This window comes from Vombatus ursinus, unplaced genomic scaffold, assembly GCF_900497805.2.
Source record: "Vombatus ursinus unplaced genomic scaffold, bare-nosed wombat genome assembly UNPS02014807.1, whole genome shotgun sequence".
Lineage (NCBI taxonomy): Eukaryota > Metazoa > Chordata > Mammalia > Diprotodontia > Vombatidae > Vombatus > Vombatus ursinus.
This window is the reverse complement of record NW_020954585.1, coordinates 33155128-33169070: the sequence shown is the minus strand read 5'-3', so window position 1 is coordinate 33169070 and position 13943 is coordinate 33155128. Positions and strand designations below refer to the sequence as shown.

The 13943-nt window shown below is 35.2% G+C and overlaps 1 protein-coding gene across 1 annotated transcript in view; it reads right to left on the bottom strand.

Annotated features, from left to right (window-relative positions):
- Positions 1–13943, bottom strand: part of SNCAIP (synuclein alpha interacting protein) — a 212898-nt gene that overhangs the window by 77723 nt on the left and 121232 nt on the right. Inside the window, exon 3 of the mRNA XM_027874875.1 lies at positions 5206–5278. Within this exon, the coding sequence (XP_027730676.1) occupies positions 5206–5278 (73 nt within the window). The remainder of the gene's footprint in view (positions 1–5205; positions 5279–13943) is intronic.

Sequence of the window (13943 nt, the reverse complement as noted above, 5' to 3'; positions counted from 1 at the left end):
AATAATTCCTCAACATAGAAACAGCAGACCTTAGCATCTGTTTAATAAGAATAATAAATTAAAATAGGAACCAAGTGGCACAGGATGCCATATTTCCCTTCAACTGAAGGCATGATTCATGTGCTTGCCCACTTTATGGCAAAATTTCTAGTTATTGCTCTGGCCATAGGTGACTTGTGAAATATTGACTACTTAGGACATTTTATTATTCTGTGTCTATTTCCCAAAGTCTTAATTTTAACCTTTATTTGATTTCTGGTATTTTGTATCTACTTGAATTTGTTTTTATTGTTACTATTGTTTTTTACTTTGAGGGAAGAGAGTCCAGGATAGAGGATATATTTGTGAAGGGCTGTGGGAATGGGGGAGACAGTCAATTTGTGTCTGAGAGATATAGAAATAAAGTATGGGGTACTGAAATAAGTGGACCCTGAAAACCTGTATATTTCCTTCTCCTTTCTCTCTCTCTTGCACTCTTCAGTGGAACAGAGAGGTGGAACAGGAATAGCCAGATTGTAAATGGAACTAAATCACAGGCCATATTCTTGACTAATGAATTACGAGTAAAGCTATTGGGATTAAGTTTGTATTAGGATCTTACAATAAATGGATTATCAGCAATAGCATATGAAAATGAAGTAACTTCAGTTGAATCAGAAATACAACCTTCTTTTTTTGTGATTTGCCATTAAATATTTATTTAAATTGAAAACAGAGGATTTATATATTTAGCATCATCAGCTATGTCAGTGTTTCCTATAAGGTTGTCATGTCAATTTATTATTTTAAGTGCTGGCTCAAGGCCTACAGAAATCTTTGGAAACCATAGATTTCAAATTTATAAGTTCTAGGTTCGTTACAACATTGGCAAACCTTGGGAATAAGCACAACACAGTTGCCAAGAGTATAAATATACCTCCAAGATGGCTTTTACTGAAAAGCAAATAAACACTTATGGTTTGGCCATTTGCTGTAATTGGGTCCACAGAGAAAAAGTATTACTTTCTACGATCTACATGCTTCAAAGTTCAGCTAAAATGATACCTCCTCTAGGAGGCTTATCCTAAACTCTCCAGCAGCTAATACCATGAAGTTATTTAGTATTGCTTTTGTACATATTTTATACTTTTTGGTTATGCATTATTTACTCATAAGAGAACATAAGCTCCTTGAGCGCAGATTCAATTTAATTTTTTTCTCTTTGTATAGTCATTGTCTAGCATAATGCTTGACACATAATAGGCATTTAATAAATGTTTGTTAAACAAATGAATGAAAAATGTTTACATACAAACTGTCATGTTATTTATCTACTTCAGTGTATCTAAGTTTTCAGCCATGAAGTTGAATTTTTCATCAAACGCTACTTTGGCTTGTTTTATGAGAAAAATGCAGATAATGAGTTCAGCAGCTACTTTTAAAAAATAACAATCAATTGAACTTAACTTTCATAAAATGAGTGCACATCTGAATATGTACAAGCCAACAAAATGATCCCCAAACTAAGTTAAATTGAAAATGGTTTATTTGAATAGCACATGTCCGTATAATTTTACTTTATAATTTCACGGAGTGAAATGCAATACATTACTTTTCTGAGTTACCAGGTCTAAGATAGCAGGTATTAAGCAACCCCTACACAGAAATCAAACTTTTTACTGCAAATCATTATTCTTTCCCTTTTATAGCTTTCATTGACCCAGAACTAGTCTTATTTGCTGAGCTGCCTGGATTCCAAGCTGGTCAAATTTTTACAAGTCTACTCAGGCCCCTACTAGAGTGACAAGTTCCATGAGATCAGGGACAATGCTTCATCCAAATTTTGTACTCTCTCTTACACTGAACCTAGAACAATAGTAGCACAGAATAGATTTTTTTTAAACAAATAAATGTTTTTGGAATGAGTTAATAACTCAGGGGCCCCTGAGCCTACTCTGCAGCCATGATTCTATGCAAAATTCTGAAGCAGGTGAAGTTTGTCCTTAGGGCTTTTCAGCTTCCTAGTTATATATTCTGTTTCCTCTTGATGATACAACCTTGAGGTACTTGGCATATTTCTCCCAAGCAAAATTTCCTCCTCTAAAAAGACTGGAGACTTATTCACAGTAAACTGACAACAAATTAAAGTATTACCTCTCCATGGGGCAAAAGCCTTAAAATCTTATGGTAGAATTTCAGCCAAACAATTAGTCATTTGGGAAGATAATTATTAATCAGGGACAGATTTTTAAGGTAGGGTGGGACCTTCCTGAAACCTTGAAATCTCATATAAAGCTACTCTAGCTTTAGACTGCTACTTGACAATTGGATCTAGACCCATATTCTCAAAACTGGGCCTGAATAACCAATTTCCAAAGGTTAACTCTGATGTTTGTCATATATTTGTGTATCCACATATTTGTATACAAAGATATATGTAGAGTTAAGTGTATGCATGCACACATATGCCTATACATATATGTATGTGTGTGTTACATATACAAGAAAGACACATGTACCACACATATACAAGGATGAAACTATGTTGATTTTTATCTTTGTATCCTAGGCACCTACTAAAGTCAAGTCTATACATATACATATACATATGTATAGATGTACATATACATCAATATAGAGATACATATAAATAGAAGGATAAATATAGATGATATAGATATAAATGTTAATATTAAGCTTCTGAATGAAGGGCAGGTATTATAATACTTAAGGGAAAAGGTACAAAGAAGTGTTACAGAATCATTCAATGAATAATGTATAAAGATAAAACATAATGGGAAGTAGGAAACAAAAATGGTTAACAGGCAACTGATACTCAAGAGAGGTAAAAAAAAAAAAGTGAGCACTTATCTGTCTTCATTGAATTCAAGCTACCAGGACCGAGTCAATTATTATCTCACAAGGTTGTGATAGGTGAGCTATTGTTAAGAAAAGGAGAAATGCATGGTTTTTCTCTTTTGTTTTGATTCTTCTTTCACAACATGATTAATACGGAAATATGTTTAACATGATTGTACATATACAACTTCTATCAGATCACTTGCTGTCTTGGAGAAGAGGGAGGGGAGGAAGGAAGGGAAGGAGGAAAATTTAGAACTCAAAATTTTACAAAATTAAATGTTGAAAACTATCTTTACATGTAATTGGAAAAAAAATAAAACACTATTAAGAAAAAAAAGAAAAAGAGATGTTACAGGACTAGGGTTGAACAGATGATGCCCTACTTTTCATAAAGAAAGTGGATACTTCTAATTATGAGCCTGTAAACTTCAAGTTTTGGCAAATTTTTATTAATATTTATTTATTAATATTAATTATTAATATTTAGAGAATGAAGTGGTGATCACCAAGAGCCACCAAGGGTAAACAAAAAGAGAGGACAAAAAGAGAGGATAGAATTCATTTTCTTTTATGAAAGAGTTATTGGATTGGCACCTCATTATCTCTGCCCCTTCTGTGATTTCATCACCTGAGCTGGGTGGGGAACTCTCCTCCCCAACACATTCATTTTTAATTGTCTCAGATTAGTGATTTCTGATAATGTTCTGGATAGAAGGTTAAAGCATTTGCTTTGTAACTAGTAACAAATGCACCAGAAGTTGTTTGGAAGTTTCTGTTTAGTTATTTACCTTGGTAGTTGAGAGAAGCTTTAATTAAATAAATAGATAAGTGAAATTTACTTCTGAAGCACTGAGAGGATATACAGTATCATCATGGAGCTTTACTGTTCCTACAGCCTACTTCTTACCCTCTCCTCACTCAAGTGATTAGTGCATCTAGTCATTCACTGGTTCAACTTCACCATAGGTGATCTCTTAAAAGGACAGGCCAATTGTGATTTTAAGTTTCAAATTGAGACTCTGTAACCAAGAGATTCCATTAAATAATTCAAACCTTTTTTTGTGTTTTTTTTAAAGTTTAAATAAAAATGGTTTTAACTGAATTTCGTATATCCATCAATGTTTCTGAATCAAACCAGTTCTCATCACAAGATGTAGAGTAATAAACAAAACCAAGAAATACTAAGCACTTTCACAAATTTATCTAAGCAAATGGCAGAAACAAACAGTCCATAAGATAATAAGATCATCGACTTAGAGCTATAAAAGACATTAGAGGCCACCAAGTCCAACTTTTTCATTTTATGAATGAAGAAACTGAGGCACCAAAAAATTAAGTGATTTGCTCAGAGTCAATTGGTTATTAAGTGAGAAGGTATTAGAACCCATGTCTTCCCTAGCTCCACATCCAGTCATGTATCCACTAACACCATTCTGTGTAATGGAAAAATATATAAGGATTTATAAAAATCTTTTTAATATGCACGAAGTAACATATTGGTGGCACTATAGGCAAAGAACTTTAATTTATTCACTGCTAAACCTGATACAATAATCTGAGTATAATTTCAAGTCTTACATTGCTCATGAATTTAAGGATTCAGATGGCTACCACTGAGGTTCCAAATTTAACAACGCTCTCAAATCATCACATGAAAGAATAACAAATATATCATAGCTCAATACTACACTCACACCCCACCAATCCTTTTCTTTTTTAGTCCATCAGAAAGAGAAAAACAAAGATGCCTAATTTGATTTACAGAGGGAAAACAACACTGTATGTACTTTTTGTCAGAGGAGGGGGGTAGTGCGGGGAGGAGAGTTCATCCAGCTGGTTCTCATCTATGTGCCATGATTCTCTGTTTAGTTTACACTATTAGACTCAAAAGCTTTGCTTTAATCTTAACTGCTACAGTATGCCTTATAGTAGATTCTATCATGTAGCTCCTTGATAGGGTTTCAGGCTTTGGCAAAGCCCCATTTTTCAAGCTGTCTATTACCATATGGGTAGTAAATGCATCCAACATTTTTTCATTGGCGCCTGTATCATTATGTCTTGTCACCAATGGTTTCTCCGATATTCAGTAAATTGTTACACATGCTGTGGTTTGGAGCTGATGAGATGATCTCCTACCTTTATAAATATATAGCTAATCCTCTTAGGTCCTCCCTATCCCTTCTCTTTTTGCTGGTGACCTAACATTTGGGGGAAGGGAATGAATAACCTTTTGGGGAAAAAGCAGTGCAATAATAAAATAACAGAAAGCAACAAGGGGAAGACAGCAAGTCCCCAGAAGCCTATACTCACTAAAGCATGTCTAGAAAAAAAAAGGGAGGGAACAAAAAAGAATGAAGGGCATACCTGATCTGTCTTCATTCTGTGAATCACATCTCCGGCACAGTTCTGGGATGGTCTTCAGTGATGTTACCGAGTACTAAATGGGAAACCAGAGGAAAAAGGACATGTAAAATGATAACAAAAAGGTAGATTAGTTTATTTGTTCAAATAGTGCCACAAATCAGGACAACAATAGTGATACATAATTCCCTGTATGGAGTGGTTCAGATCTCATAAATGATTTGGCAGAATCTTGGGTGTTATAAAAATACAGAGGTGGACAGAGAAACAAAAGAGGTTTCGGTAGTGTGACTTCATTTCACTCTAGAGTGTGGCTTGTGAAAATAATATTGCCTCTGTACCTAATCCAATCTGGGTGCTGCTTAACTTTGAGTACTGCTGTGTCTCATGTTCCCACATAAAATGACAACAACCAAAAGGCAAGTTGGGAAGCTTTCAAGAGTAACTTTAAGTGACATGCACAGCACAGAATTAGGGTACCTCATAAAGGACTATGGACAATCTAGACATCCATGTTTGCATGGGCTTCCTAAACAGTCTTGCTGTATAGCCTTAACCTGTGAGAGAAACTCCACTGTAAAAGCAAAAAAAAATATTCAGTAGGATGAGGCTGCAGAGCACTAACATCTATTTTAACTGTTTCATAAGCACACGAAGGAAGTTTCACATTTTCAAATAGTTATATGGTAGGCAAGGGCCTAGCAAGATAATATTAGAATCAATTCAATTAAATATTTTTTTCCATTTTTAAAAAATATCTTCTAGATTCAAGGAACTATTCTAGGAGCCAGACTGTGTATGCTGGGCATACACAAAGATGAACTAAAATACAGCTCCTACCTTTAAGAAGCTTATAATCTAATGTGAGTGGGGTATATGTAAGAAATGTACATGAAGAGATATAATACAAGACAGAATGTAAAAAATGCAAAGGAGAGATCAAAACAAAATTTTATGAGGAGAGAGACTATCACTTTTATTTGGAGGGGTGTGTGTGTGTGTGTGTGTGTGTGTGTGTGAAGGAAACCTTGAGGAATAAGGGAGAAACTAATCTGAGCACTACAAGGATAACTCTCAACAAATGGAAATGCAAAAGGGAGCAGAATCCATATTATAGCCATAGGAAATAAGTGTGAACAAAGAGACAGAAACAGAAGAGATGAGATCATTAAATAAAGGTCACAGGAAAAAGTACAGAGTAGTGGTGCACTGCTCATGGGGAATGAGGCATCTGTTTATTGACCTTAGAACATTTGAGAAGTCTGTTGTCTTCCTAGGGTATGCATCTGAGCCATGACAAATAACCATCCAAGACTTATCAAAACAGATGACTACTACTGATTTCAGGTGATTCATACGGGCACACTTTATACTGCCAGAAAGAACACAAAAAGTACAGCCAAAAATCACAAAGTATTGGGCAAGGAGCTAAAGACCATAGGGGCACAGGCTAAGTGTTCCTCATTATGGTCCATTGAAGGAAAGGGTACTGAAAAGGAAAAAAAAATGACTCGGGAAATGAGCATTTGTAAATAATGTGGTATCTGAGAACAACATTTAGATTATTGGATCATGGCTTAGAATACAGGGATGACAAACTCCTGATCAGGAATGGAGTGCACCTAACAAAAACTGGCAAAAAGTTTAAAAATTGTTTTTTCCAGGTGTTTTGCAAATCAAATCAAAAGGGCTTACAACTGAAAAGGATGGGGGTGGGGAGGGTTGTCTATGTTTAACTATTAAGCTGGATACCATAGAAGGTAGGTTTAGTGAAGAACAATGACAGTTGAGACACCCAGCAGTTCACAGGAGACAATCCAAGAAAGGATATAATAGTAAAAATCTGTGGCCTCAAATTTCTATACAGGGATACCAAAAGATTACTTAATAAACTAGAGGCCCTAATACAAGAAAATTTGACCTCACAGGGTATGTATCACTGAGACTTGAAGGGATGAATGAAACTCATGACTGGAATGTGGCTATAGAAGGGTATACCTATTCAAAGAAATAGGACAGGTAAAATGGGGAGGGTGAACAAAATTATCTATTTAGAAAATGTCCTCATCAGGAAATCTCGAAACAAAAGAGAATCATGGTGAAAAGCATTTGAGTGAAAATCAAAGGAATGAAATAAAATCATTTTTTGTCACTAGAATACAGAGCAGACAACTGAGACAGAATAGAGACAGATGAGAAGTTTTGGAAATAAGTCGACAAAGGTGGTATAGAAAAATAATACAGAAGTGATGGGAGACTTCAATTATACAAACATCTACTACATCTCTCTCTCTCTCTTTCTGCCTGTCTGGCAGTCTTGTCTCTGTCTCTCTCTTTTCTCTCTCTTTCTGTCCATGTGTCTCTGATTCTATCAGTCTCTCTCTCCCCCTCCCCATTTTTCTCTCTGCCTCCTCTCTCCTCTTTCTCTGCTCCAAGAAGATCATCTAGTAACTTCTTGACTCCCATTAATGATAATTTCATACTTCAAAAGATAGAGGAACTAAAAGAGAAAATTCTAAATGGGATCTAACAGGGAAGAAGAGGTTGTTGTAATGGAAATTATGGTAACTTTTGGGAGGCAGTAACCACCTTGTCCTAGAGTTTATGATAAAGGCAAGAAGGTGACATAGTCTGACATACCACCCAGATACTGGGAGCACAGATTTCAAGGGTTTAATAGAAAGAGTAGTTAGGACCTCATGGACTAAAATTCTACAAGGGCAGTCAGCCCAGGAGGGATGGGAGATGATCAAGAATGAAATTACAAACACACAAAAGGAAACAATTCTAATAAATAGGAAAATTGGGAGTTATCTGAAATGCCTAAAGTGCATTGACAGAGAATTTACCAACCAACTTAATTTTTTATATGGAATTATTTTTAATGTTATTTTAAATTTATGGAATAAAATGAACATTTCCATAACATAGAACAATGAAAAAGATGATTTAAAAATGGAAACAGGTAATAGGGGATGAGTATATGAGAATTCCAAATTTCCTGAAAAAGTGTCAGTTATCATGAAGCACAGAATGAGCTAAAGAAAGGTCAAAACAAAAAGGGGTGGAGTGGATTTTTTTTTAGTTACACTGGGGGAAAGAGAAGGAATCCTGTGTGGGGTAGATGCTGTGATGAAAAGTATCAACAAAAAGAAGGCAGAGGTACTTGATTTTTATTTTGCTGTAGTTTTCACTTTTGTTTACAATAAGAATTGTCTCTGCACTGAAAATGGCTGAACAAAAATGACTAATAGGAAATTGATTTCTAAATTAAGTAAGATAGTAAGAAAATACCTGTCTTGGATGAATTCAAGTCATCTGGCATAAAGGTAATGAAAGGACTGGTGGGTGTGATTGCAGAACCACTGTCTTTTATTTTTTACTTTAAATTTTTATTTTTTTCATTTCAACATTATTTATTTGAAAGCCAGTTTTTAAATTTAAATTTAATTTTTTATTCTGTTTTTCTCAATGATATTTGGAAGAATGGAAATTAGATGTTATAGGACTTGAGAAGGGCAAATACAGTCATGAATTAAAAAAAAAAAGGAACATAGTCTGCAAACTACAGGCCAATGAGCTTGAATTCAATGTATAGTTAAAGAGCTGATGAAAAAACTTTTAGAAATGAAAGCACAGATTACAAAGTTCCAGTATGGCTTTACCAAAAACAGATCATGCCAGATAAATCTTATTTCCTTTTTTTGACAGGTTTACTAAACTGTTGGAGTAGAGGAATGATGTAGTGATAGCTTACCTGGATTTTCAGAAAAGCATTTCATAGAGCCTCCTATACTATTCTCATGGAAAAATGTGTGTTGCACAATAATATAATATTCTAGTCCACATCTCTCCATATTTTTCACAGCTGGATTCAGCTTTTGTTGAATGGCCTGATTCAAAAAATTCTTCTGACTGGTTCAATGTCAAATTCACTCAAGGTCTTCAATCAAGTCTTCCAGGGAGCTATGTTTGGTCCTGTGCATTTTTATCAATGACTTAGGGTATAGGTGACGTGCTCATCAAATTTGCTAATGACACAAATCTGGGAGGGGTAGCTAACACAATAGACAAAAATGAAAAGATATTGACAGGCTTGAGCATTAGGATGAAGCTAAGAAAATGAAATTCAGAAAGGACAGATGTAAAGTCTTATACTTGGTTTTGAAAAATCAGCCTCATAGGCACAGGATGAGGGAGGCATGGTTAGAAAACAGTTCGTTCAAAAGATATCTGGGGGGTTTAATGGATTACAAACCCAATGAATTAGCAGTGTGTCAGTGATCAAAACAAAAGTAATACAATAATGACTTGCATTAATAGAAGCATAACTTCAAGTACTAAGAGGATGGTATTATCTCTGTACTCAGTCCTGGTCAGACTTTGCCTGGAATATTTTGTCTAGTTCAGGGAACCACAGTTCAAGAAGAACAATTGATAAGCTGAAAGGTGCCCAGGATTTCCTGGATAATTAAGGCAATCAAGATGGCGAAAGGGCCTTGAGTTCATGTCACATGAGTATGGATTGAAGGAAATGGTGAAATTTAGCTTGAGGAGGAAAAGATTGAGGTAAACAATGAGAGTTGTCTTCAATTATCTGAAGGGTTGTCTTGTGTAGGAAGGATTAGAATTGTTCTTTTTGGTCCTGGAAGGCAGAACCAGGAGAAATGGGTGGGAATTACAAAAAGGCAAATTTAGGTTTGATGTCTGGAAGGCTATCAAAAAATGAAGTGGAATATTCTGGGAAGTGGAGAGCTCTCATCCTTGAAGGTCTTCAAGCAAAGACTGGATAAGCATTTATCCATGACTATAATTGTAATTTCTTTGTAATACTGGTTCAACTGTTTTTGTACTCAGGGGCCTTTCAACTCTAAAATTTTGTGTTTCTGTGAAGAGGACAGCCATAGGGCATGGAGAATAGTCCATCTGTTTCAAGTATATGGTACATGATGTGGAATATTCTGTGAAATAAATATGAAAAGGTAAGCTGGAACTAATCTGTATAGGTGCTCAAGTTTCAGAAGAAATTTATTCCTCGTGTAATAGTGAGCCATTGAAGTTTTTTTTTTATTTTTAGGCGATCAAGGTTAAGTGACTTGCCCAGGGTCACACAGTTAGTGTCAAGTGCTTGGTCTAAGGCCAGATTTGAACTCAGGTCCTCCTGACTTCTGGGACGGTGCTCTATCCATTGCACCACCTGGTTGCCCCACCATTGAAGCTTTTTAAGCAGGAAAGTGACACAGTCTTACCTATTCATTAGGATAGTAGTGTTATGGAAAATGAATTATAAGGAGGAAAGACTGGAAGTAGTGAGAAAGGTTAGGATCCTTTACAATTGTCAAGGTGAAAGGTGGAAAGGGTGGGGGTGTGGAAAGGAGATAATGAACATAGAGATATTTCAAAGGCAAAATCAACAAGATTTGAGAATTGGGAGGATGTGGGTGATGGGGAAAAGTTGGGAGTTGAATATGACTGGGGATTTTGAGCCTGAGTAACTAGAAGGATGGTGGTACAATCAACAGTGTTAAAGAAGTTGAAGAGTTAACAGATTTTAGGGACAAGATGAAAAGTTCAGCTTTGGAAGTGTGGAATTTGAGCTACTGGAAGGTCAGTTGGAAAAATATGACATACTATGATATTGGAAATAAATATTTGGGAGCCATTCACACTAATCTCAGAAGCAAATGATTCCTTTTTATGTTAGCAAAATAACCTGAAAATTAAATGGTTGCCCAGAGACTGGGGAATGGATAGACAAACTCTGGTTTATGAATGTAATAGATAATTATTGTTCCATAAAAAAATTTGGAATTCAGAAAAAAATAGTAGGGCTTGTGAGAACTGAAGCAGTGTGAAGCAAGTATGTTATATACAATGATATATAGAATTATAAATTGACATAACATACAGAAACAACAGTAAAAGACATCGAAATTTAGAGAAATGCAATGAGCAATATCAACTTTGGAGACCTGACTATAAAACATACCTTCCTTCTCTTGGGAAAAAGGTGATGACAATGGTAGGGAATCAGGTATATTCTGTCAGCCATGATCAAGTTTATTTTTCTTTAACTGTACTTCTTTGTTACAAGGAAAGGTTCTATTGGAGGGTATTTTGGAGACATAGTAGCAAAGGGAAAAAAACAAACCTGTTTTTAAAAGTCAATGGGTATCTGGGGAGAAAAAATATCAAATCTAAATGAAAAATAAGGAAAAGAATGGGTTGGAATTAATAAAACATAAGATATTTGGTATAATTTCCCCAGAAATAAAAAGTTAAAATCGATTTTCATGTTAACATTATGATTTATTAGATTAGATTTGATGTCAGTCATTTGGATTACTCTTATAATCAAAGGTTTTATACAATAGGAAAAAGATGGTTATGATGAAATATATATCTGCTTAAGAAACTATTTTTCCTTTTAAGTTCAAAGAATTTCTTCCTTCAATCATCTCCATGGTTTAACCCATAAAAATATAGTTTTACATAAATAGAATCCTTAAGACAATCACAAATGTTATTTTTTAAATGAACATACATTTAAATCACTATGTTTTCAGAAGTCAATAGCCCTCATTTAAAGAGGATGGCAGTAGAAAGAGGGAAAAAATGTCAAGAATGCCAAATTACCACATGTTGTTCAACAAGGGAGATAATTTTAGCTAGCTGATTATTTAGAGATGGAAGCACAACATCTTGAAAGAAATGTACTACAGCTTTCAGTACAGTAGTAGGAACCAAGAGATTGCTGGGGCCAGTGGTGTTGTTACTCTCAGTTCATCAACTTTATGTTACAAGCAAATGAAATTTTAAGAACTTCAAAGGCATAGAAGTGAAATCTCAAGTGACTAATTACAGAAATTACTCTCATCTCTATGATGCAACAGGTTCCCACTTTGGATGAGCATTCCACAAAGACCTTTTATGTTCCATTCAAACACTCACAGATATAGGCATCCCTTATACCTAAAATGAATCGTTATTTACCCTATCTTCTAATATATTTGCTTTGATATTTCAGCAACTCAGTTAGAGAAGATTTTTGTTTTTATTTTCAACTACTAGATACCTTATGTTTTCAGGAGAAGAACTAGGTCCCTTGGGAATATGGTAGCTTCTTGAGACCAGCTGGTACAGGTTAAATAATTATACTCTGTAATTAAATTAGACTTAGGCATTTTGTGCTCCATTGCCATATGTTCTACCAAGTATCTACTTTTTTTTCCTTCTCTTTTTTCTCTTCTTCTTGAAAGAAAAATTGAGGACTGAGTATGGTTAAAATTGCATTCAAATGTTGTTAAAGGTTAGAAATTTTATTAGGTTTAATCATGAAGCTTAAGAACATTTAACATATCCTAAAATAAAGAAGAGTAGGAGCCTTTTAAAGTGCATTATTCATTTAAAGTCTATTCACAGGGGTGAATGTACAGGTTAGCCCGACTCCAAAGTTTACCATCCCATAGCACTAAAAACATCAAGCATTATTTTGTGTGTGTGTGTGTGTGTGTGTGTGTGTGTGTGTTACTATTCATAAGAGAATTGGAGTTAGAGAACTGTCCAGCACTCAGTAATTTTTTCAGACAGTTCCCAGACTCAGGGGCTAAAGCTTAATGTATCTACCCACTACACCAAATCTTTTTATCTCCGTGCTCAACTATCTTGCTTCCCCTAATTCTTTGAAATACTTTGAAATGTAAAGGGGGAGGGTAGATGCAGTGGTTGGGAATACAGAGAAACTTCCTCATATCATGATACTCCATTTCATTGTTTTTGGAAAACTTTTTAAGAATGTTCCTATTGACAGCAACATTCTCTTTAATTTATCTAATTTATCCTTATTTTTCATGAGTCTCTGATAAGTATTTTTTATTTTAGGCTTCATTTGGAATGCCTTGTTCTTTTCCCCACCCAAATCCTAACCATCCTTCAAAACCCATCTCATCTAATCTTCCCAAGAAGTCCTGCTTGACTGTTCTACTTCTCACTGAGTACTTCCTTCTAAACACTTCCAAAGGAAGGAAACTATGTCACACAGTTTAACGTGTAACTAAATGCTGACTTGTATTTTTTCTATTGTTTTCATATAACTTTGATGACTAAACTAGATTTAAAACTCCTGTAGGGAAGAAAGCTAGGTCTTATCCATTTGTACCCTTTACACTACCTACCACAACTGATCTCATTGTTGGGACTTACTAAGCACTTTTGACCACCACATACCAATAAATGTTTATTGACTAACTAACTGAATACATCATCTCAGTGTGAAAATGAGATTGAGAAGAATTGTTGGACCTAACCAAATACAGTTCACAAATCTTTTATTAAGTGCCCACCATGTGCCAGACATTGTGCTGAGTACTAGGGATATAAAAACAGGCAAAAGACAGTCCCTGTCATCAAGGAGCCTGCAATCTAATTGGGGAGACAACATGCAAACAAATATCTACAAAACAAGCTATATAAAGTATAAATAGGAAATAATTTACACATAAGGCACTGAAATTAAGAGGGATTGGGGAAGGCTTCTTGTAGGAGATGGGATTTTAGTTGGGACTTAAAGAAAGCCGGGGAGTTTCATAGTCAGAGTTGAGGAGTGAGAGCATTTCAAAAATGGGGGACAGCCAGAGAGAATATTTGGAGCTTAGAGATGGAATGTCTTGTTTGTGGAAGAGCAAGCAGACCAGTGTCACTGGATCAAAGGGTATATGTTGGGGAGTAAGGTTTAAGAAGAC